General features: G+C 41.3%; 1 protein-coding gene and 1 long non-coding RNA gene across 8 annotated transcripts in view; one reads left to right on the top strand and one right to left on the bottom strand.

Moving 5' to 3' along the window:
• Nucleotides 1–1,373, bottom strand: part of LOC125093848 (uncharacterized) — a 42,721-nt gene extending 41,348 nt beyond the window's left edge. For all 4 annotated transcript variants that reach the window (XR_007125349.1, XR_007125351.1, XR_007125352.1 and 1 more), the window contains exons 1-2: nucleotides 1,151–1,373; nucleotides 930–1,051 (exon numbers count right to left, since the gene is read on the bottom strand). This is a non-coding gene — a long non-coding RNA (uncharacterized LOC125093848). The remainder of the gene's footprint in view (nucleotides 1–929; nucleotides 1,052–1,150) is intronic.
• Nucleotides 1,374–1,498: 125 nt separating this feature from the next.
• The window catches only part of USO1 (USO1 vesicle transport factor), an 87,360-nt gene continuing 62,966 nt past the window's right edge, over nucleotides 1,499–25,892 (top strand). For all 4 annotated transcript variants that reach the window (XM_047719547.1, XM_047719549.1, XM_047719548.1 and 1 more), the window contains exon 1: nucleotides 1,499–1,758. In XM_047719547.1, the coding sequence (XP_047575503.1) occupies nucleotides 1,693–1,758 (66 nt within the window). In that variant the 5' untranslated portion in view covers nucleotides 1,499–1,692. The remainder of the gene's footprint in view (nucleotides 1,759–25,892) is intronic.

Raw genomic sequence — 25,892 nt, forward strand, 5'->3', positions numbered from 1 at the left:
AGTAGGAGTTTCCTGGATGAGGAAGTGGGAGGGGAAGGGCATATCCAGGCCTAATTCCAGAGTATGTGGGGGAGGCATCAGCTGGAAAGATAGAAGCCAGAATGTAACAGGCCTGTACAGCAAGCTACAGAGACTGGGTTTTATTATGGAGCAGATGGACAACCACCGGAGGATTTTAAGAAGAGTATCAACATGGACAGATGTTTTGTCATTGTTAGACTCATGGAAGGGTGACTGGACTGGACAGAAGCCAGGGCTTGAATGCAGACAAACTGGTTAGGAAGCTACTGCTATAATCTTGGTGAAAAATAATGAGAACATAAACTATGTCAGAGGCAGAGAGGATGAAGAACATAGGACCTGTTCGAGAAATATTCTAGAAATAGAAATGAAAGGACTTGAATACTGGGCATGTGGGGGTGAAAATCCAGAACATAAGATTCCTCCCAGAGTCCTCCTAGCTTAGGCAATTATTTGGCTAGTGGTACTGCTGAGGGTGGCAAGGCACCAAGAAGCATATTGATGTCTGTCTGTCTTTTTTTTTTCCTTCAGTGGAGCCTGGGGGGGATGATGAGTTCAATTTTAAATGCTGAATTTGAGACCTGCAGGGATCCAAGTGGAGAGGTGTATGAATCAGTAAGCTAACTCGACCCTGCGCTTTTCAGGCTCAAGAAATCGACAAGACTACTCCAGAAGCATGTGTACCTACCTGGGCAATCTCATTTCGAAAGGAACAGGGCATTCCATTTTGAGAAAAATGACATTTTTCACGTTTAAAAAGAAAAAGCACTGAAAATGCAGGGGTTGAGAGTTAATAACAAATTAGGATGCTACGAGCTGCCCAACTGACACTACAGATCCATGCCTTTTCTCTCACAAACTAAATGCAGGGTTCGACCACCTCACACCACTTGAAAACAGCGGCGTACCTGGCGTTAGGATCTAGGAATTCCTTTTGTAACAGGTTTGGAGAGCAAGAGCCGAGAAACGCGCCCTCCGGTGGCCGTGGAATGAGGGGGCTCTACCACTCTTTTTACCACCAAACAAAGCCCTGTGAAGAAATGCAATTTACAAGGATCCGAAGGCCCCAAGGCTCCTACTCCTAAACCGCAAACCCGAAGGAACCCTCCCAGGGGCCGGGACCCCTTACCTGTCACGTCGGCCGAAGTAAAATTTCACTTTCGACTCCACAAAATACGACCCCAGACTCGACAGCTGGCAGTAAGTCCCCTCCGGCGACAATTAAACACCCCGCAAGCCAAAACACGTACACTACCGGGATTCTCTCCAGCCGGCAGGGCCGGGCTTCGACCACGTGGGTGATTGGGGCCAGCGGTAGCTACCCGCGGAGGGCGGGAGTAGGAGGCGGGTCCCTGCCGAGGGAGGAGGGGCCAGCGCAGTGGGCGGGGCTTGGGCGGGTACGGGCTACCGGCCTCCGCTCGCCTACTTTTCCCCTTTGCCTTCGCCCTTCGAGCCGCCACGTAATGCCACGTCCCCGCGCATGCGCATCTTCACTAGTGGTGGCGGCTGTTTCCGGGCTTAGGGAGCTGGAGCGGCCGCCGAGTAGGAGGCGTTGGTGGCCGCGGCTGGGGAGTGCAGGGTCTGGGCTTGGGGGCCAGGCCCGGCCGAAGGCAGGGAAAGTTACCTTTTCTTTCCCGAAGGGGCCGGTAGAGCCGGTGGCTGAGCGACAAGATGAATTTCCTCCGCGGGGTAATGGGGGGTCAGAGCGCCGGACCCCAGCACACAGAAGCCGAGACGGTGAGAGGAGCGCGATGGGTCCGGGACTTGGGAAGGGTTCGGGCAGGAACGGGACGGAGGATTCGGGGGCCTGGAGGTGACTTCCCGCGCCCCGCCGTGGGCTGGGGGTCCACATGCCGCCTTTCCCTTTGCCTCCCTTTCTCTGCTGAAACCCCGGAGTTATTCCCTTACGCCCCCCGCGCAGCCCCCACCGCGGCGTTTCGGCCGGGCTGACAGGAGCCCCAAAGCTCCGCAGGCCCGGCGTGGGGGGTGGTCCTCAGCGGGTGCCGCCCGGGAAGGGCTCGATCCTGCGCACGGGTGGCTCGACCTGTCCTCTGTGCCCCCGGGGGCTGCGGGCCCTTGCCTCCTTCGCCTGTCTCGAGAGGAACCTGAAGTGCTGCTGCCTCCGTCGCAGCCTGGAATGGGGCATGGGGGGACTGCGAGGTTTAAAACCCAGCTGTTGACCCGAGCATGTGGCTGAGAATAAAAAGATAGTTTGGGGGCACAGAGCCACCTGCTCCTGCCCCTTCAACTGCAGGAAGGTCGTTCTGGCAGGTGTTACTAGTTCAGACCTCGTCTTTCGGGCTCCTCCAACTCTGTGCCTTTTGGGAAATGCTCGCTAGAACGTGTAGGGGTACTTCGCGCTCACACCGCTCTGGGACACCTCCGTGGCTTTCCCTTACGCTCACCCCATTCAGAAGTCTGAACCCTCGGTGCAAACATGATTTGCAGCGTCACTTTAAAAACTTGTTAGCCATTGAAAGCTGTTTGATCGTTGGTTCAACGTTAGGTTTAGGATAAACTTACTTTGAAGTTTGGTTAGTTTCTATTAGAAATTAGTGTGTGCGGCGTTTTAAAAATAAACTATTTGAGAATAATTTTTAAGATTTTAGTTATTTATTTGACAGAGAGGGAGAGACGGCGAGAGAGGGAACACAAGCAGGGTGGGTGGGAGAGGGAGAAGTAGGCTCTCCCCTGAGCCGGGAGCCCAGTGCTGGTCTCGATCCCACAACCCTGGGATCAGGACCTGAGGCCACGCTTGGCAGAGGCTTAACGACTGAGCCACCCAGGCACCCCAGAATAATTTTAGATCTACAGAAAAGGAACAAAGTATGACATTTTAAAGGTAAACTTTGTGTCGTATTCATAGACATAATTGGGATGTCTATGAACATAGGCCCTATGTTCTGTGTTACCCGGATCTGGAAGGATAATAATACCTTTCGTTTGTCAAGCTCTTACCTTGAGGAAGTTGCTATGCTGAGCTCTCTATAATCTGTATTCGCCATTAATCTAAACACCTTGCAAGATGGGTGATAGTATCTTCACTTTACAAATGAAGAAATGAAGTTTCGAGAGACGAAGTAACTTGACCAAGGTCACACTGTTAGTAGTAGGGTCAGGATTCAACCATGGTTTGCCTTCTTGGAGGAAGTTTTCTTGCTGATGCCCATATTTTAATACTTATCTGGGAATTTTGGAAATTTAGGTAATATTAAAATTAACCTCTCAGACCTGGATTAGAACTGTTTAAAGCAGAAGTTGAAAGCTGGTGAATCTGTTTTCCTCCATTTGAAAATTAGGAGACTTCGCCCGCGCGCGCGTGCACACACACACACACACACACTCTCTCTCTCTCTCCCTCCCCATGTTTGCCTTCTCTCTGCTCCCACATGGTCACAAGGCACTCCAACTGCCCTATTCTAAGACCATACTCTCTCCAGATTAGCAAAGTCACAGCGTACGTCTTCAGGTTTTGTTTGTTTTGTTTCTGATATATATATTTTTAAAGATTTTATTTGCTTATTTGGCAGGGAGAGACACAGTGAGAGAGGGAACACAAGGAGGGGGAGTGGGAGAGGGAGAAGCAGGCTTCCCACCAAGCAGGGAGCCCTACTTGGGGCCTGATCCTTGGATCGTGCCCTGAGCCGAAAGCAGACACTTAACGACTGAGCCACCCAGCGCCCCCCTATTTCTGATATTTTTTTGTTTGAGGTAGCAGGTATGGTTTATGGAGCTTGGTTTGGATTTAGACCTGATTTGAATCCTTGTCTTTCACCCTTAATTTGATTGGACCAGTCAAGAGATGGATAACACCTTGTGAGTAAAGTAGGGGAACCACCTGCTTTTATGGTTGTAAATGAGGATTAAGTGAAATAAAAAATAGAGCCTGCCGGGGTGCCTGGATGGCTCAGTCGCTTAAGCATCTGTCTTTGGCTCAGGTCATGATCCCAGGGTCTTTGCATCTAGCCCCCTGCTCTGGGCTCCCTGCTCAGTGGGGAGTCTGCTTCTTCCTCCCTCTCTGCCCCTCCACCATGCTCGTGCTCTCTAGCTAGCTCTCTGTCTCTCTCAAATAAAATCTTAAAAAAAAAAAAAAGAAGAAGAAAGAAAGAAAGAAATAGAGCCTGGCATTTAGTATGTGCTCAATAAAGGGTAGTTTTTTATTACATGTTTTTGGAGAAAGACCCCCCCCTTTTTTTTTAATAGTTGGCCTTATCACAATGACTTCTGTGGGAAAGATGGTGTAGCATCAAGTATAGGATTTTGAAGTTAGAAGGTCCTTTGCTGATCATCCAGGTTGAACCACTTCATTTTACAAGTTAAACTGAAGCACAGATTACTAAAGTAGCTTGCACAGTATTACAGAACTGAGACTAGAACACTGATCTTCCATAGTGAATGGAACAACTTAATTTTTGCACTGTGATGTCAAAATGAAGCTCGAGTATCACTTGTGTTATGTTGTTTATATAAATTGGAAGGAAAATGAAGGTTCTTGTTCTTGCCTAACTTTGAGCATATATACTCAAAATTGGAAAAGTAATTTGTCTTATGAGAGAATTAAAAGTTTGCTCCAAGTTACAGTGTGAATAAAATTTGTTTCATCATCTCATTCCATTAGGAAATATAACGGGTAAAAGGGGTCATGGGTCACTAATTTTAAAGTATTTGTAGAGCAGCAGTAGAATGAGTGGTACAATTTTAGATGTTTTAATTGGTGATTTGATCTGGCCTGGATATTTAAGTTGCCAGAATTGGGAACCTCCAACTACACATTATTGTTTACTATTTTGCAGTTTTTTCCATTTCTGTAAAATTAAATTATTTTCATTGTGATTTTCCATCTTTTGTGCTTTTCTTCAGCAGAAAGCCTCTTTGTCTAAGGTCTGCCTGTCCTTTATTTTACTTTATTTATTTATTTTTGGTTAAAGATTTTTAAAAATTTTACATGATCTGGGGTGCCTGGGTGGCTCAGTGAGTTAAAGCCTCTGCCTTCAGCTCAGATCATGATCCCAGGGTCCTGGGATCGGGCTCCGCATCAGGCTCTCTGCTCGGCGGGGAGCCTGCTTCCCCCTCTCTCTCTCTGCCTGCCTCTCTGCCTACTTGTGATCTCTGTCTGTCAAATAAATAAATAAAATCTTTAAAAAAAATTTTACGTGATCTATACACTGAACATGGGGCTCGAGCTTACAACCCTGAGATGGAGTTGCTTGCTCTAGCGGCTGAGCCATTCAGACAGACACCCCTAAAGTCTACCTGTCTTTTTTTTTTTTTTTTAAAGATTTTATTTATTTATTTGACAGAGAGATCACAAGCAGGCAGAGAGGCAGGCAGAGAGAGAGGAGGAAGCAGGCTCCCCGCTGAGCAGAGAGCCCGACTCGGGGCTCCATCCCAGGACTCCGAGATCATTACCCAAGCCGAAGGCAGCGGCTTAACCCACTGAGCCACCCAGGCGCCCCTGTCTACCTGTCTTTTAAAAAAAATTTTTTTTTTAAGAGAGAGAGCACAAGCCTGTGCCTGGTGGTGAGGGTGGGGGGTGGGCAGAGGCAGACGGAGAGAGAGAGACAGATAATGCTAAGCAGGCTCCATGACCAGCGCAGAACCTGATGTTGGCTCCATCTCAGGACACTGAGGTTGTGACCTGAGCCAAAATCAAGAGTCAGATGCTTAACCAACTGAGCCACCCAGGTACCCATCACTGTCCTTTAAGTCCACCCTTATTGTTTACCCCCACCAAATTGCAGATAATTTCTGTCTCCTCTGAGCAATCTTCACATTTTAACTAGATGGTACATTTCTTATGCTTTCTACTATTTGTATCATTTCTTCTAGACTTTTTTTTTTCCAAGATTTTATTTATTTATTTGACAGAGCGAGATCACAAGTAGGCAGAGAGGCAGGCAGAGAGAGAGGGGGAAGCAGGCTCCCCGCTGAGCAGAGAGCCCAATGCGGGGCCCGATCCCAGGACCCTGAGATCCCATTACCTGAGCCGAAGGCAGTGTCTTAACCCACTGAACCACCCAGGCGCCCCATTTTGTCAAACTTTTTACTTAAGGGATTTTTCAAAATTACTGTGCTTTTATTGCTTTCCTGTTTTCCTTTTCTTTCTTTTTTTTTTTGGTGGGCAGCAAAGCAAATGTTAATGAGTGATATTGGGTGATAATACAAAGCTCTCCAAGAGGGAGGGGACCCGAGAGGATTGCCCTGTTTTCCTCTTTTCACTTAGTGAACTTAAATATCTTCTGGATGTATTAGAGTCACATTATTGATCTTTTTTTAAAAGATTTCATTTTTAAGTAATCTCTACACCCATCATGGGGCTCAAGCTTACCACCCCAAGATCAGTAGTTAACAAGCTTTACTGACTGAGCCAGTCAGGTGCCCCTGCTACTGATTTTATATAACCTAACTTTTCATACTGTCAGTTAAGAGTAACTTTGGATTGTTATACTTATATGATAATGAATAATTCTATAAAATTTTAAATATTTTAAGTCTAGAATTTCATCTTCATTAAACTCTGCATATTTTAGAGTCAAATACTTTTTAAAATAATTTCGGTTTATTTATTATTTTTTTATTTTAAATATATAATATTTATTTATAATTATAAAAATTATAATATTTATTTGTAAAATATTTATATTTTATTTATTTATTATTTTTTTCTAAAGATTTTTATTTATTTATTTGACAGAGCGAGATCACAAGTAGGCAGAGAGGCAGGCAGAGAGAGAGGAGGAAGCAGGTTCCCTGCTGAGCAGAGAGCCCTATGCGGGGCTCCATCCCAGGACCCTGGGATCATGACCTGAGCGGAAGGTAGAGACTTTAACTCACTCAGCCACCCAGGCACCCCTAAGAGTCAAATATTTTTAAAAAAATATTTTTATTTAAGTAATGTCTACACCCATTGTGGGGCTTGAACCCATGACCTTGAGATCAAGAGTTCGCATGCTTTTCCAACTGAGGCAGCCAGGTGCCACTTAGAGTCAAATACTTTTAAATTTGATTTCTCCTTTTTGCCTTAAAGAAAGGCACTGATTTCTGATGATGGAAGGTTCTTTAGTCTGGATATACTTGGCTGGGTGCAAATAAAAAACTAATTATACTAAAACTCCTTATTTTTTTGAATGCTCATACATATTTAATTTTCCATCTATCTTTCAACTAATAACTTTTTTTTTTTAGATTTTATTTATTTATTTGACAGAGAGAACACAAGCAGGCAGAGGGGGAGGGAGAAGCACACTCCCCGCTGAGCAGAGAGCCTGGCATGGGGCTCCATCCTAGGACCCTGAGATCATGACTTGAGACCAAGGCGGCCGCTTAACCGACTGAGCCACCCAGATGCCCCTAATAACTTCTTTTTAAAACCTAGTGTCTTGAAAATTTCATGTGTTGGGGTGCGTGGGTGGCTCGTTTAAAAGACTGTCTTCGGCTCAGGTCATCATCCTGGAGTCCCGGGATCAAGCCCCTCATTGGGTTCCCTGCTCAGTGGAGAGTCTACTTCTCCCTCTGCTGCTCACCCCCCTCTTTCATTTTCTCATTATCTCTCAAATAAATAAATAAAATCTTTAAAAAAGAAATCCCAAGTGTTAACAACATTTGATGGTAAATCATGTCGAGGGTTTCGTTTCTCAAGCTGTATCCCAAGGCATGAGAGTTGCTTAAATCCTGAAAAAGTATGTGGAATTACTGTATTCATAAGTCATCTCTTTTATTTTTTTATACTATTATTTTTTTTTAAAGATTATATGTATTTATTTGATAGAGCACAAGTAGGCAGAGCGAGCAGGCAGAGGGAGAGAGAGAAGTAGGCTCCCCACTGAGTAGGGAGTCTGACACGGGGCAATCTCAGGACTCTGGGATCATGACCTGAGCCGAAGGCAGCTGCTTAATGGACTGAGCCACCAGGAGCCCCTTTATTATTTTTTTTTTAAAGTAAGCTCCAGGCCCTTCATGGGGCTTGAACTCACGACCACAAGATTAGGAGTCACATACTGTACTGACTGAGCCAGCCAGGTGCCTCAAAGTCATCACTTTTTAAATCAGACTTTGATCATAGCTGGCTTAGAAAGCAAAAAGGCTAACAATAAAGAGACAGCTGTACTTTCTTATTATAAAATTGTTATTAAGGAATGTGTGCTTAAATTTAGACATAGTTTTGGTTTGATCAAGCATTTTATACCACGTTACTATAAATGTATAGTCTGAAACTCCTATTTGGGTTCAAGTTTCATATTCTACATTAATAACCAGGTCAGTGTCATAACTGGAATGTGTTTTCTCTCTTGGCTGTTTTGCAGTGACAGTGTCAGAGAAAACCATAATAATGGTTGGTGTTTTGATCATTTCTATATCCAACCAAGGATGTCTCATTTTCTTTTTAAAACTATATGGCTTTTCTGAAGGTTGTTGTAGATTACTATTATTTTTTAAAATTTTTATTTATTTATTTGACAGAGATCACAAGTAGGGAGAGAGGAAGGCAGAGAGAGGGGGGGAAGCAGGCTCCCTGCTAAGCAGGCAGCCTGATGCGGGGCTTGATCCCAGGACCCTGAGATCATGACCTGAGCTGAAGGCAGAGGCTTAACCTAATGAGCCACCCAGGCACCCTGGTTGTTGTAGATTATTAAGGGCAATTTTAAAAAACTAGAGTCATTTAGGGGCGCCTGGGTGGCTCAGTGGATTAAGCCTCTGCCTTCGGCTCAGGTCATGATCTCAGGGTCCTGGGATCTAGCCCCGCATCGGGCTCTCTGCTTGGCAGGGAGCCTGCCTCCTCCTCTCTCTGCCTGCCTCTCTGCCTACTTGTGATCTCTCTCTCTCTGTCAAATAAATAAAATAAAAAAAAATAAAAAACTAGAGTCATTTAAATATTATGCACCCTACTGGTACCAATGTATGTTCCCGAAAATGTGAACGGATGTATTTAAATTTGTTGCCAAAGAAATGTGCTGGGTGATGATCAAAAACAAAACAAAATCTTAATATTTATACAAGGTTTATTAAGCAGTTCACAGATTTTTTTTTTTAATTTATTTATTTGACAGAGAGAAATCACAAGTAAGCAGAGAGGCAGGCAGAGAGAGAGGAGGAAGCAGGCTCCCTGCCCAGCAGAAAGCCCGATGTGGGGCTCGAACCCAGGACCTGGGATCATGACCTGAGCCGAAGGCAGCGGCTTAACCCACTGAGCCACCCAGGCGCCCCCACAGATATTTTCAAGATGGAGATATAAAATAAGTTGTGTTTGCCAATTTTTTTTTAATATGACAGACAGAGATCTCAAGTAGGCAGAGGCAGGCAGAGAGAGAGAGAGGGAAGCAGGCTCCCTGCTGAGCAGAGAGCCTGATGCGGGGCCCGATCCCAGCACTCTGGGATCATGACCTGACCTGAAGGCAGAGGCTTAACCCACTGAGCCACCCAGGCGCCCCTTGCCAATTTTTTTTGACCAGATCCCTTTTTTCCTCAGGAAACCTTATAGATCTGTGTTCTGAAGAACATATCTTGGGAAAACATCCTAGAGAATATATTTTTTAAAGGAATGCTACGTTTAAGAAGTCTTTTTTTTTTAAAGGATTTTATTTATTTATTTGTCAGAGAAAGAGCACGCACAAGCAGGCAGAGGCAGAGAGCGAATCAGGCTCCCCGCTGAGCAAGGAGCCCGATGTGGGACTGGAGCCCGATGTGGGACTAGATCCCAGGACTTGGGGATCATGACCTGAGCTGAAGGCAGTGGCTTAACGGACTGAGCCACCCAGGCATCCCTTAAGAACTCTTTCATTAGCATCTGTTTTATGTAGTTTTTGAAGTAACCCATTTAAATACCTAAAAGGTAAATTAAGTCCAGTGCTTTATGGTTTGAGATTTAGTTATAATCACTCTTGAATCTGATTATCTTTTAGAAGAGAGTAAAAGAATTAGGTAAATTTGCTGATAGGAAGTACCATTTTTCTCTTTTTACACATTTACCTTCTGTTGTTTATACTGGTTTTTTTGTTTTGTTTTGTTTTGGTTTGGTTTGGTTTGTGTGGGGATCCTAGAAAAGGCCTGCTTATATTTTTATACCTCAGGCAGAAATGCTATCCACATTTTTGTACAAAAAGTTACCTTTAACTTGAAAACATTTATGATGTTAAGACTTTGAGATGCTAGCGTTTGTGTTAGGTTAGTTGGTAGACAAGTTTCGTAATGATGCCTTGCTTGGAAAGAATGTATTTTTGGAAAGCATTGTTCATTTCTTAGAGAAAACGTGGAGAATAAATGAGGCAGCATATTACCTTGGCTGACTTATTGTTAATTATAATGGAAATAGAGTGTGTTAGATTCATTGGATTTATTTTGCAAAGAGACCGGTGTTTGACTTCATAATGTTCCTACATTTTTTTTTAGATCATGATAATTTAGGTCATCTGAAGATAAAACTGACCTTTGCTTTTCTTTTAAAATCTTCTGAGCTGTAGAGTTCAATTTAAAATAAATTTCTGGTTCTTTTAGTGTTCTAAAACACTAATTTTTTTGTTCCATTAAAACAATGTAAATGAATTGATTATTGGTTAACATGAATTATTTTAGTTCTATAGTAAATAGTCATGGTTGGGGAAGTTCTCTCCAGGGAACCTGTAACTATGTTTTAAGCTTCATGAAGACAATTATATGATCAAATATGTTGGTATTAGATGCTTGGTAAATATTTATTGAATAAATGAATGGTCGAATTAGATTTTTTGAACTGTCATCCTTTTCTCCATTTTTGCATGTCAGTTAAGTAGTTACTGAATACTTAAAAAAAAAATAGGGTTTCTATTGGGAATGGTGAGGAAATACTGCAGACTACATTTTGTCAGTGTCTTTAAGCTGTAAACGCACCTTCAGCATGCTAATTTTATGCCACCTTCCTTTTTTCCCTTTTTACTTTTCAGGGGTTTTTCAGTTTCACATGCCTCATCTCACTTATTTCTTTCCTAGTCACTCCTATTCCCATTGCTTCTTTTTTTGGTCTCCTTTGTGTATATCTGAATAAAAATAAATAGGACTATTGGTTAGCAAAACAAATATTAAATTAGGATTATTAGGCTGTCATTCTGATTATGCTCCGTTTACCAATTGTTAGTAGATTATTTGTCCTTTTCAGGTTTTTCTTGGTAAAATTGTGAATGTCATGTGGCAATTACTGAAAACGAAGAGTTCTGATACATAATCACCTCCATGGGTTGCATTATATTGTACATATTATTTTGTTAATTAGCTTTTTAAGTTTTTTAAAGATTTTATTTATTTTTTTGTCAGAGAGAAAAATCACAGGTAGACAGAGAGGCAGGCAGAGAGAGAGGGAAACAGGCTCCCTGCTGAGCAGAGGGCCCTATGCAGGGCTCGATCCCAGGTCCCTGAGATCATGACGTGAGCCAAAGGCAGAGGCTTAACTACTGTGCCACCTAGGTGCCCCGCTTTTTAATTTTTTTTATGACACAAAGTGGCAAACAGTGCTAGTAAAGTTTAAGGCCCCTTTGACTACCATCTTTGGTTTCAGTTCTCATTTCAGAAAGAATCATGATTCTTTTTTTCTTTTTTTTTTTTTTTAGATTTATTTATTTAATAGAGAGAGAGCGAGAGAGAGCACCCGTGTGAGCAGGGGATAGGAGGAGAAGGAGAGGGAATCACAAGCTAACTCCACACACTCCATGCTGAGCGTGGAGCCCTTCCTGGGGCTCAGTCCCTCAACTGTGAGTCACGACCTGAGCCAACACTTAACCAACTGCACCACCCAGGTGCCCCCAGAAGTAACCATGATTCTTTTTTTTTAAAGATTTTATTTATTTATTTGACAGAGAGATCACAAACAGGCAGAGAGGCAGGCAGAGGGAGAGGGGGATGCAGGCTCCCTGCTGAGCAGAGAGCCCAATGCAGGGTTTGATCCCAGGACCCTGGGATCATGACCTGAGCCGAAGGCAGAGGCTTAACCCACTGAGCCACCCAGGCGCCCCAAGTAACCGTGAGTCTTAATGTGATATAAATCCTTCCAGAGTTTTCTGAATAATTATGTGTTTGTATAATATAGAATTATGTATTTGTAGGAACATATTTTTTATTCATAAATATACTGTTTATAGTTTTCGCAGCTTACCTTTTTCATTGATATGTCTTAGAGCTCTTTGCATATTAAAACATGGAGCCACTTTACTAGAATTATTTATTTGTTTATTTTTAAAGATTTTATTTATTTATTTGACAGAGAGAGATCACAAGTAGACAAAGAGGCAGCCGGAGAGGGAAAGAGGGAAGCAGGCTCCCCGCTGAGCAAAGAGCCCGATGCGGGACTCGATCCCAGGACCCTGAGATCATGACCCAAGCCGAAGGCAGCGGCTTAACCCACTGAGCCACCCAGGTGCCCTAGAATTATTTAAAATACCGGATTTTCAGTTACTTTGTTAACTACACTATACGCAGACTATAAAAGCATCTTGATAACAGGATACATGTTCATTTCATCATTTTATTTATCTCTCAGAGCACCTAATACTTCACATAATATAAACTTATGGAAGAACTACTGTTGTCGAGTTTTTCCTCATTACCCCTTTCTGGTCCTTCTAGATAAAACTAACACTGCGTCAAATTTTATTCAAATATGTTTTTTCTCTATAGAACTGTTTTTTGTTAATAAATAGTATTCTGCTGTTTAGTCCAATCCCAAGTGTCAGCTGGGTAACATCGTTGTTCAGTCCAGCAGGTCAGGTTAGAAGAGAGCCCTGGATGAAGCCGGAGCCTGCACTTTCTGACTTGACTGTGGAGATGGAACTCAGCTCCAGCCAGTCGTTGCCGCCAGAAGTGTAGGCTCAGAGAGCCAACTTAATGTAATAGTTAAGCACTCAAACTGCTTGGCTTTGAATTCCAGCCAACCACTTACTGGTTCTGTGAACTTGGACCTACCCACTGTGCCTCTCTTTCCTCACCTCTAAAATGTGGATAATAATAGTGCCTGCTGTATAGAGTTTTTGCATAGGTTAGATGAATTTTATTTTAATTTTTTAAAGATTTTATTTACTTATTTGACAGACAGAGATCACAAGGAGGCAGGCAGAGAGAGAGAGAGGAGGAAGCAGGCTCCTTGCTGAGCAGAGAGCCTGATGAGGGTCTCGATCCCAGGACCCTGAGATCATGATCTGGGCCAAAGGCAGAAGCTTTAACCCACTGAGCCACCCAGGCACCCCGGTTAGATGAATTTTAAAATATATAGATCTTTAGAACAGACTGGCACATACTGAGTGCTGTATATTGCCATATTTTAACAATTCTGAGATGCACATTACCATGCAAACATCTCTGTATTCAGGTTGCATCGTGTAATTATAACTGGCAGTGTTTCTTTTTTCTTGGTGTTACTTTAAAAACTGGTGAATGTTGGGGCGCCTGGCTGGCTTAGTCAGTAGAGCATATGACTCTCAATGTGTTTGTGAGTTTGAGCCCTATGTTGGACGTAGAGATTATTTTTCAAAAACGATGAATCTTACAATTGATAGCTTCTTAACTTGTGTGAAATGCAGTATTAGCTCTCATTAGCATTAGGTTAATTTTTGTCTAGAAATGGTGGAAATCTGGATTTTTTTTTTTAACATTTTATTTATTTATTTGACAGAGAGCAACACAGCGAGAGAGGGAACACAGCAGGGGTAGTGGGAGAGGGAGAAGCAGGCTTCCCACTGAGCTGGGAGCCCATGCGGGGCTCAGTCCCAGGACCCTGGGATCATGACCTGAGCTGAAGGCAGATGCTTAACGACTGAGCCACCCAGGCACCCCCGAAATCTGGATTTTGATATGAAAACTTTCAATTTTGAAATGTTGGCTTAAAAATTATTTCAAACTGTGTCATAGACCAGGATAGATTTTTCAAATAGTATACCAAACAAATACATTATTACTTATTAGGTAAAATTGAATATTTTTAACTTCTTTTAAGTTTTCAGTACTAAGTAGCTTTAGAGTTTACCTAGTCTGTTCTTCCATCCTGCGGATTATATTTTACGTTCAGTCAGTCCTTGTTATTCATGGATTCCATATTTACAAATTCATCTCTGTGCTAAAATTTATTTGTAACTGCAAAATCAGTACATGTAGCACTTTTAGGTCATTTGTGGAGTTGTGTAGGGTAGTGACAAATTTGAGTTACCTGATGTGTATGTCCCCAATTGAGGTCAAAGAAAAAGATACTCTGCCTTCTTGTTTAAACTCTCATATTAAACCAACGTCCTTTTCACAGTCTTAGTTAGTGTCGTGTTTTATGTTTTTTGAATTTTTGTGCTTGTTGTTTGTGATTTCACTGTTAAAAATGACCCCCAAGTTTAATGTGGAAGTGTTCTCTAGTGTTCCTAAGAACAAGAAGGCTGTGGTGTTTTCACAGAAACAATGTGTGTTCTAGATAAGCTTCCTTCAGGCATGAGTAATTGTGCTGCTGGCTGTCGAGTTCAGTGTTAATGAATCAAGGACATGTATTGAAAGACATGTCTTTAAAGAAATACACATAAAAAAAAATGCATAAAACAAGGTTATACATGTTTTTTAAAAAATTTTAATAGGGGTACCTGGTTGGCACAGTTGATTAAGCATCTGACTCTTGGTTTTGGCTCAGATCATGTTATCAGGGTCGTGAGATAGAGCCCTGCATCAGGCTCTGCACTCAGTTGGGAGTCTGCTTGAGATTCTATCTCTCCGTGCCCTCCCTTGCACAAATAAATAAATAAACAAACAAACAAACAAACAAACAAACCTTTAACATTTTAATAGTAGGCAGTAGGATATTTCTGTTCACTAATTAGTAAACAGGTTTTTTTTCCCCACAGAATTTACTTTTAAAAATTTTATTTATTTGAGAGAGAGCATGTAAGCAAGAGAGCACAAGCAGGGGGAGCACAGAGGGAGAGGGAGAAGCAGATTCCCACTGAGCAGGGACCCGTCATATGGGGGTGGATCCCAGGACCCTGAGATCATGGACCTGAGCCAAAGGCAGTTACTTAACCGACTGAGCCACCCATACGCCTCTCCCCATAGAGTTTTAAAAACATCTGTAAATTTTTTTTTTTTAAGATTTTATTTATTAGAGTGAGAGAGAGAGAACACAGGCAGGGGGAGCAGCAGGCAGAGGGGGAGTAGCAGGCAGAGGCAGAGGGAGAAGCAGGCTCCCTGCTGAGCAGAGAGCCCAACCCCTAGAATCAGTACCTGAGCCAAAGGCAGACGCTTAACCGACTTAGCCACCCAGGCGCCCCTGCCATCATGTCAGTGAGAGTGTTAAGGACTCAGACAAGAGTTTATGACTTCAGGGGTGCCTGGGTGGCTCAGTGGGTTGAAGCCTCTGCCTTTGGCTTAGGTCATGATCCTAGGGTCCTGGGATCGAGTCCCGCATCGGGCTCTGCTCAGTAGGGAGCTTGCTTCTTCCTCTTTCTCTGCCTGCCTCTGCCTACTTGTGATCTCTGTCTGTCAAATAAATAAATAAAATCTTAAAAAAAAAAGTTTGTGACTTCAAATACCCAGTACATTTGTGAATTTTTCTTTAAACTGTAAGGTGGCTTTCTTGGGTGGTTTCTGAGATAGTGAATTGCTAGTAACAAAGTCCCTCGCCTCAGGATCCCATTTGGAACACTGCATAAATTTATCCTTCAACTCTAAAATACTGCCTTTTCCCTTGTGAAGGTATGACATGATCATTCACTCTGCTTCCTACTTTTCCATTCGCTTTGCCCTTGTTGCCCATTACCCACGCTTGGGACCACACTTGCGATCTAAATCAGTGCTTAACTTGGGGCCCTCCGACCAGCTAGGTTATGTGAAGTAGCACTCTCCCCCTAGTACTGCCTCATTTCCCTGGTTATTTCCTTCGTCACACTCATCACTTTATCTCTTTGTTTTACTTATTAAAATTTATTTTGTAGTCTCTTTGCAATTACCTTTTCATTAGAATAAGTACCTTCTATCGTGGCTCACTGCTATTCCTGCAGACTAGAATTTTGTGGGTCTTTCAAAATGTTAAGCACTTTAATATTTCTCAAACTGTCTGTGGTGAAAGACCAGTTGTTTTAGTTGTTAGTTTTTTGCTTTGTTTTGTTTTGTTTTATGTAATTGATCACAGACCAATACTTCTGTAAAATACAATAAAAATGAATGGCTGGAAAAGTGGAATGACAGTATACATACACATACTCATGTGCATAAAAACATTAAACCGTGGGGTTTTTTTATTAAATAGATATAAATAATTATTCAGTTGTAGAAGTTTCTAAATGCTTAGCCCCAGTTTCTGAACTGAACTTGTCACAGACCACTCCTTTTTGTTTGCCCTGATAATAGCTCCTGTGAGGGTGTTAGCATTCTAATATTTGTTGTTTTTGTTTTTTTAAGATTTTATTTATTTATTTGACAGAGAAAGACATCGAGAGAGGGAACACAAGCAGGGGGAGTGGGAGACGGTGAAGCAAGCCTCCCTCTGAGCAGGGAGCCCAATGCAGGGCTTGATCCCAGGACTCTGGGATCATGACCTGAGCCGAAGGCAGACACTTAATGACTGAGCCACCCGAGGCGCCCAGCACTCTAATATTTGTTAAATGAATGAATGAAGTCACCCACTTAGGATGATGGTACTGAGTTCTTTAGATATGTTGCTCCTCTGACCTTTACCTTGCTAAGACCCAGAGTATTTGCTGAGATATAGAAAAGTAATTGCTGATTCATGATATCAGACTTCAGCTAGCTTAATCACTACTGCTTTTTTTTATTTTCTAATTATATCTTTTAAAAAACAGTATTTGACTTTATGTCTATTTGAGGGAGAGCTGTGGTCGAATCCCAAGCAGTGGCTCTCCCGGACATTTATCCCTTACAGCCCCAGCTGCTTAAATTCAGTTCTTCCCGTTACCCTTTAGCTCTTTGCCCATTACCACCGCCCAAATACTTTTTTCTTAACCTTATTCCTTGTCTGTTATAATGAGCTGACATCTTTTCTCTCTCTCATCTCCAGTTTGTCCTTATTTCTCCACACCAGTTTGTCCTTATTATCGCAGCCTAGTTAATTCTAAAAAAGTGAGCATGTATTGGGGTGCCTGGCTGGCCCCATTGATGGAGGCTGTGACTCTTGATCTCAGGGTTGTGGGTTTGAGCCTCATGTTTGGTGTAGAGATTACTTTAAAATCTTTTTTAAAAAGTACGAGTATATTAACTTTTGTAGTTTTTCTGAAGTAGTTACAAGAGTCCTGTTGTTGTTGTTTTTTTTAATTTGACAGAAATCACAAGTAGGCAGAGAGGCAGGCAGAGAGAGAGAGGAGGAAGCAGGATCCCCACTGAGCAGAGAGCCTGATGCGGGGCTCTATCCCAGGACCCTGGGATCATGACCTGGGCCGAAGGCAGAGGCTTTAACCCACTGAGCCACCCAAGTGCCCCCTGATTTTTTTTTTTTTTTTTTTTTTGTAACTTCTGATTGTAGCTTTCCCAAAGTAAAACTCCCAACTCCCTGAGAACAAGGGACTACCCTGGCTGAGCAGTTAAGTCAAATGCTTATCAGGGTCCTTAGTGGGCTGTGGTGTAAGTAAAACCTATTCATCAGAATTGCATTTCAATCTCCTCCTATTTACAAAAAGAAAAAAAAAATCTTGCTGTCCATGTCGTTTGCAACAGTAACTCAGATTCACATTTTTCTGCACAGGAGGCAGTATCTAGGCTGTTAGAGTGTGGGCTTTGGAGTGAGACATCTACTGCTTGGGTAGAAGGAATCTGAACTGTGCCACCAAACTGGCAGTGTATTTTGGGGTGCATTGCTCTGTTTCTGAGTCTTAGTTTCTTCTGTAAAATGAGTTTATTAGCTTAAATGTTACATCAGCTGCTACAACAGAGGCCTGAAAATGGGTCTAACCAAAATAAAAGTTTACATCTTTCTGCAGCTAAAGTCCTAATTAGAAGGCAATCCCTAGGATAGGGTAGTTCTGCCCCTCACTGTGGTCCTGGGACCCACCTGCTGCTTTTCATCTTGTTCTGCCATCCCCTGGGATGCTGTCTTTGTTCACGTTGTTAAAGTTGCCTCATTACCACCAGGTTCAAGTTCCACATTGAGGGAAAAAGAGGACTGAAGAACAAATAACTTCCTTTAAAAAAAGATTATTTATTTATTTGAGATAGAACGAGAGAGCACGAGTATGAGCCAGGGGTGGGGGGTTGCTCTGTGCAAGCAGGGAGCCCAATGCAGGACTTGATCCCAGGACTCTGGGATCAGGATCTGAGCTGAAGGCAGATGCTTAACCAGTTGAGCCACCCAGGTGCCCCACATAGCTTCCTTTTAAACACAAGGACATGACCTGGAAGGTACTAACAACTCGTTGGCCAGAGTATAGTCACTGTGTATGCCTAGATGCAAGGAAGACTTGAAAAGTAGTCTAGGGGGCGCCGGGGTGGCTCAGTGGGTTAAAGCCTCTGCCTTCAGCTCGGGTCATGATCTCAGGGTCCTGGGATCGAGCCCCGCATCCCACTCTCTGCTCAGCAGGGAGCCTGCTTCCTCCTTTCTCTCTCTCTCTCTCTGCCTGCCTCTCTGCCTACTTGTGATCTCTGTCAAATAAATAAATAAAATCTTTAAAAATCTTTAAAAAAAAAAAAGAAAAGTAGTCTAAGTAGACAGTCGTGTGCCCAGCTAAACACTGGAGGTTCTAACAACTGAAAGGAGAAAATGGAAAGTGAGGGACAATTATACTGCATTAAGTTGTTTTTTCAAGTAAGGAATAAATGGCACTAACAGTCTTAAGATCTGTAATTTCTGAATGTAAGTTAAGCATTCTTGTACTACAAAATTTTTGGTTGGTAACTATCAACTAAAAAATACAGACCGTGTTTGGCCTAAAACATGGCAAATCTTTGTAAGGTTTAGGACATATATAATATGTTTTCCTTTCATTTGGTTTCAGTTGTCTGTAAAGAGTAGTAATGTAGCACTTCATTATAGAGAGATCACTTATCCATCTGAAATATTAACAGGAGGTAGTAGGCTTTCCTATAGCAAAAATAGAAGTTACAAGGTCCATGTACTCAATCTTGATTTCAAGCCTGAGTTGTTTGTTAAAGAAAAATTATATTAGTATCTAGCTGGACTATCAAATTCTCACTCAGTAGCAAATTAAAATCTGCAAAATCTGAATGGTCTGTTAGAAACATATAAAAAGTCATAAGAAGCTTGGAAATAATAGAGTTTGTTAGTATTTATTGATCATTATTAGGTACTGGGTACTAGGCAAAACCTTTTATTTTCATTACTTCATTTAACATCTAAGAGATCCCCATATGTGATTTTGAAGAGGACTTAGGTTTAAATGCTAAGAAAGCTTATAATTATGTTCTTTGTTTAAAAAGACAGGGAAGCGGGGCTCCTGGGTGGCTCAGTGGGTTAAACCTCTGCCTTCAGCTCAGGTATTGGGCTCTCTGCTCAGCAGGGAGCCTGCTCCCCACCCCCCTCTCTCTCTGCCTGCCTCTCTGCCTGATTGTGATCTCTCTCTCTCTGTCAAATAAATAAAGTCTTAAAAAAAAAAAAAAAGACAGGGAAGCTTGTAATTAATTTTAGATTACTATTAGAAATAACTAAAGTGAGGGGCACCTGGTGGCTCAGTGGGTTAAGCCTCTGCCTTTGGTCATGATCTCGGGGTCTTGGGATAGAGCCCCGCATCGGGCTCTCTGCTCAGCAGGGAGCCTGCTTCCCCCTCTCTCTCTGCCTGTCTCTTTGCCTACTTGTGATCTCTGTCTATCAAATAAATAAATAAATAAAATCTTTAAAAAAAAAAAAAGAACTAAATGAAAAGACCATTTCCATGCCTGACCAAAGGTACTGAGATAGTTCAATCTTATGGCTCTAGATAAATAAGCTGTTCCTATATTCACCTTGATTCTCATTGGCTTTCGGTATGATTGACTGCTTTGAGTTTATCTTAAGTTGCAACAGAGAAAGTTCTGATTAAAATCCCCAGTTTGGTGTGCCTGGGTGTCTCAATCGTTAAGCTGCAGACTTCAGTTCAGGTTATAATCCCAGGGTCCTGGGATTGAGGCCCACATCGGGCTCCCTGCCCCGCAGGAAGCCTGCTTCTCCCTCTCCCGCTTCTGCTTGTGTTCTCTCTCTCTCTCTCTCTCTCTCTCTCTCTCTGCCAAATAAATAAATAAATAAATGTTAAAATAAAATTCCCAGTTTGGAAGAATATGTACTTGGCATTAAAATCCAGGTTTAGGGGCGCCTGGGTGGCTCAGTGGGTTAAAGCCTCTGCCTTCGACTCGGGTCATGATCCTAGGGTCCTGGGATCGAGCCCCACATGGGACTCTCGGCTCGGCAGGGAGCCTGCTTCCTCCTCTCTCTCTGCCTGCCTCTCTGTCTACTTGTGATCTCTGTCTGTCAAATAAATAAATAAAATCTTTAAAAAAAAATCCAGGTTTAATAGATGAAAAGCATGTTTATGTTCTTAAAAATTGTCTTGATAGATATTTACCAAAACTCAAGAATGGATTTTACTTCTGTAAGTAGAAATAGTACACTTCAAAATAGTGATTAATTTTAATATATTTTTAAAAGATTTTATTTATTTATTTAAGGAGAGACAGCATGAGAAGGGGAGAAAGGGAGAGGGAGAAGCAGGCTCCCCACTGAGCAGAGAGCCCCTGGAGGGCTCCATCCCAAGACCCTGAGATCGTGACCTGAACCAAAGGCAGATACTTAAACGACTGAACCACTCAAGCGCCCCAGTTTTAATATTTTTAAGTTACATTTTGCAACTACCTAAAAATTATGATTTGCTCATTAATCAGAGCTTATTGAAACAGGTACTTTGAACTCATTAGAAAAGAAATATTTTTAGCTAGCAATCTAATCTTACATATTTTTCCCCGTGTTATTTTAGATCAGTCATCATTCCCAGAAATGGCAAATTATTGTAAAAGGGGAAGTTTTCATATTTTAGAATGCCTCCTTTGGTGTATTATTTTAATAGAACAAGTACATATGTTTGTATGTATGTGATATGAAAATAATTTTTTTTGGTTCATAGATGTATAAAATTTAAAAATTCAACCAATTTTATTATTGTGAATATGAAATGCTATTTTTTACATTAAAATAAGTGCAGTTATAAAGCAGTAATTTTCTGTGCCTGAAATTCCTTTCCCATATTGTCTGATGAACTACTTATCCTTTAATTCTTGACTCAAGCATGGTATCCTTAATATACCATTCTTTTTTGTTGTTAAGATTTTACTTATTTGTCAGAGGAGAGGAAGAGCACAAACGCGGAGCAGCCGGCAGATCAGGCAGAGGGAGAAGCAGACTCCCCACTGATCAAGGAGCCCAAGGTGGGACTCCATCCCAGGACCCTGGGATCATGACCTGAGCCGAAGATAGGTGCTTACCTGACTGAGCCACCCGGGAGTCCTTTAATATACCATTCTTAAGCAGTATCTGTCAATCTGTTTGAGCTGCTATAACAAAAATAGTACAGTCTGGGTGGCTTAAACAACAAACATTTATTTCTCATGGTTCTGGACTCTGGGATGTCCCACCATCAAGGCATTGTGTCTGCTGAAGGCCTGTGTTCTGGTTCATACATGGCCATCTTCTCCCTGTGTCCTCACTTGGCAAAAGAGGAGAGGGAACTTTCTGGGGTCTACTTTATAAGGGCACTAATCCCATTCATGAGGGCTCCACCCTCATTACCTAATCACCTTCCAAAGCCCCATTTTAACATTTTGTCCCCTTTTCAGTGAACCAGAGTAAAAATAATTCATTGACCATTACTGTTATTTGCTGATTTTTTTTTTTTTTTTTTGATGGTAATACCTAATACCATCACATTAGGGGTTAGGATTTCTAAATTTGCATTTTGAGGGGACATAAACATTCAGTAGCCATTTCAATTTCAGGTAGAGTTGACTACATGTTCTTTTGTGCCCCACTTTATTCAGCACATACTTACATATCTTTAACTCCTTATTAGACTTTATTTATGTGACTGTCTTCCTGTGCAAGCTTGTGGCCAGACCATATCTTCTTTTGGTTACAACAGATACATGTTTGCTGTGCATTCTAGTTTAAAAAATTTGTACCTCATAATCAACAGAGAATCACTTGGTATTTTTTATTATGGTAGTTTATTTTTATCATTTAAGAGCTGATTTCATAGTATTTTGATTAGAGTGAAAATAGTAGCTTTAAAAGATGAGTTTAGTCAGTCATGAAAATATCCTAGAAATTCCAATAAAACATAAACCATTTCATTTTACTCCATTCTTGTTCTTTTATGTTTATAAAGGTAATACCTGTTCTTCGAAATTCAAACGTGAAAAATAATGTTTAAAAATGAGCATTTTCAGCAATTTACAGTCTTAATTGTTTCTATATATATTTACATTGTTTATTAATGGTATCAATTTAAACCAAAATGAACTAATGCTAAACATACTGCTTAAAGTTTTCTTTTTTCTTTTTTTTCACTGAATGTATCTTGGACATTTTTTCATATAAGTAAAAATGGATGTGCTTCATTCATTTGCTCAACCTCATAGTCTGTGTGTATTATATGTTAATTAACTGTTCTCGGATTGGTGGATGAACTTTTGTATTCTCCCCACATACACTTTTTTTTTTCCCAATAAATAGCAGAAATTTATTGCTCACAGTTCTGGAGGCTGGAAGTCTGAGATCAGGGTGCCAGGTCTCAGACTTCTTATTATATTCTTATGTGATGAAAGCTGGATTTCCTTTTTAGCTATTAAAAGTACCGCTACAAAGAACATCCTAGTATAAAACATTGCGTAATTGTGGGGGTGTTTTTAAGTGGTAAATTCCTAGAAGTAGGAATGCCTGGCTAAAAAAAGGGTATGAATATCTTAAGTTGTAGTAGCTTTTGTCGTATTGCCACTTTTTTAGGTTACTTTTCCTATGATAGAACATAAGCAAGTTAATCTGTATCTCTACCTATCATGGATAATTGTTCTATTTTTTTTTTTTAAGATTTTTTTGTTCTCTTTTTTTTTTTTTAAGATTTTATTTATTTATTTGACAGAGATGACAAGTAGGCAGAGAGGCAGGCAGAGAGAAAGAGGGGGAAGCAGACTCCATGCTGAGCAGAGAGTCCAACGTGGGGTTCCATCCCAGGACCCTGAGATCATGACCTGAGCCGAAGGCAGAGGCTCAACCCACTGAGCCACCCAGACGCCCAAGATTTTATTTTTTTATTTAGAGAGAGAGTACTAGTGGGGGGCAGGCAGAGGAAGAGAGAGAATCTCAAGCAGACTCCGCAGTGAGTGCAGGGCCGACACAAGGCTCCACAGGGCTCGACCTCACAACCTGAGATCACAAGCTTAGTGGAAATCAAGACTTGGGCACTTAAACAACTGAGCCACCCAGGTAACTCAGTCGTTCTGTTTAAAAAATCATTTTATTGGGGCGCCTGGCTAGCTCAGTCTCTAGAGCATGTGACTCTCCATCTCAGGGTTGTGAGTTCAAGTTCCACACTGGATGAGAGATTGCTTCAAAATCAAATCTTAAAAAAGAAATAAAAATCATTTTTTAAAGTGTATAGGAAAATATTCATTTCAAATATGTATAAACCTCACAACCTGTACACACCTATGTAACCAGCAACCAGATCAAGGAACAGAACATTACCAGGACCCAAAGTCAGCTTTGTGCTCCTAATCAGTCTCTGCCCAACTCCATGAGTAACCACTATTCTGACTTCTAATAGCACAGATTAGCTTTGCCTTTTTTTTTATTTTATAAAAATGAAATCATACAGTATTTATATTTGGTACTATTATTTAATTTTAATCTTAGTGAGTCATAGGTAAAAATAACCTCATTGCTATTTTAACTTGTATTTATCTTAACTAAGATTATCTTTGTGTATATTTCAAAGCTTTTTAAAAAAATCAACAAGGCTCATGGGGCACCTGGGTGGCTCAGTGGGTTAGGGCCGCTGCCTTCGGCTCGGGTCATGATCCCAGGGTCCTGGGATCAAGCCCCACATCGGGCTCTCTGCTCAGCAGGGCGCCTGCTTCCCTTCCTCTCTCTGCCTCTCTGCCTACTTGTGATCTCTGTCTGTCAAATAAATGAATAAAATCTTTAAAAAAAAAAATCAAGGCTCAAATATTAGCATATTTAGAGCATAGAAAGGACTGAGAATAAAAACAAAAGCAAACTCCCAAACTCCAGGATTACCATCGTCTTGGGCCAGTATTTCTAAAGCTAAGTTTCTCCATCAGCATCAAGTAGATTTCAAGTGTCCAGATTCAACAAATATTGAAGAGTTTCTCGGCATGAAAGATCCTATTTTGACACATATCGTTGTATACACTAACAGAGATGAGACTGAGGCTGCGGCTGAAGTTCAAGCTCTGCATGGTCCTGGGACTCAGTGTTCGATGAGAGACGAGAATCCCAGATCTAGAACCAGTGCTTGCGGTTTGGGGGTAGGAAAAAGCAGAAAATGCCTATATACGATTTCCTATTCATACTGTCAGTTATAAACTACCTAGAAAAAACTAACGACAGCTGTATAAGACCCAGGCAAAGGAAATTACAGTCATACTTAGGAAAACTATTTTTGGCCCAAGATATTCCTTAAATGGAGAGTAACACGCTTCATGTTTTCAAGAGATAATTATGTAGTTTTTCTAACGGTGAAAAAAAAATTGTGGTAGAAAAAAAATCAACCAGTTGTTTAATAAAGAGAAAATTTTGTTGTTTGCACTTAGGAAAGTCAGTGTAATTATTATGAAAGTAAATGCAGTTTAAGGTAGGAATTTCTAAATGTGAGCAGTTAGATGAATAAAATCAAAAAGCGAGGCTAGGCTTGGTTATCATACTATATCTGCTGTATGAAGAAATGCAAATCAGCATAGTAAAGACTTAGAAATCCTGCAGTGCAGAAACCTATTTAATTTTGTATGACCTTGTGTTTCCTGCTGCTTCTATGATCATTAGAAATCTATTAATATCTTCTGGGACACTAGAAGTCTACAGAACATAATTTGGCACATACTATGTGTATTTAAACACCACTAATTCAGATACATAGGGTGCAGAAGTGTGAGTGATAGGCCAAAGTATTATTTTTAGACTCTTAGTAAGAAACTGTCATTAAAGAGTGAATAATAACTTAAAATAGTAACTGTTAGAGCGTTAGGACCTGAGTATCATGGTTTTAAAAACTATTCTTTATCAGATGTTTTCAAATATTTTCATCCAGGGCGCCTGTGTCACTCAGTCAGTTAAGCGTCTTCCTTTGGCTGAGGTCATGATCCGAGTCCTTGGATTGAGTCCCCACATCTGGTTCCCTGCTCGGCAGGGAATCTGCTTCTGCCTTTGCTCCCCGCCTCCCTCTGCCAGACTCCCTGCGTGCTCTTGCTCTCTTGCTTTCCCTCTCTCTCAAATAAATAAATAAAACATTTAAAAGACAAGCAAACAAATATATTCATCCAGTCTGTGGCTTATCTTTTCACTCTTTTTTTTTTTTAAATCTTAAGACATGCAGTTAATTCTTATGTCTGTTACAAATTTTTTTTTTAATTTATATTTTTTTTGAGCAAGATGGGGGGGTGGCCACAGGGTGTGGAGGTGGGAGGGCAGAGAGAGATAATCTTTTTTTTTTCTTTTTTTTTTTTAAAGATTTTATTTATTTTAAGATTTTATTTATTCAGGGGTACCTGGGTGGCTCAGTGGGTTAAGCATCTGCCTTCGGCTTGGTACATGATCCTAGCTTGGTTCATGATCCTAGGGTCCTGGGATGGAGCCCTGCATTAGGCTTCTCTCTCCTTCTATGTGCCTCTCTCCCTGTTTGTGTTCATGCTCTCTTTCTCTCTCAAATAAATAAATAAAATCT

This window comes from Lutra lutra, chromosome 2, assembly GCF_902655055.1.
Source record: "Lutra lutra chromosome 2, mLutLut1.2, whole genome shotgun sequence".
NCBI lineage: Eukaryota > Metazoa > Chordata > Mammalia > Carnivora > Mustelidae > Lutra > Lutra lutra.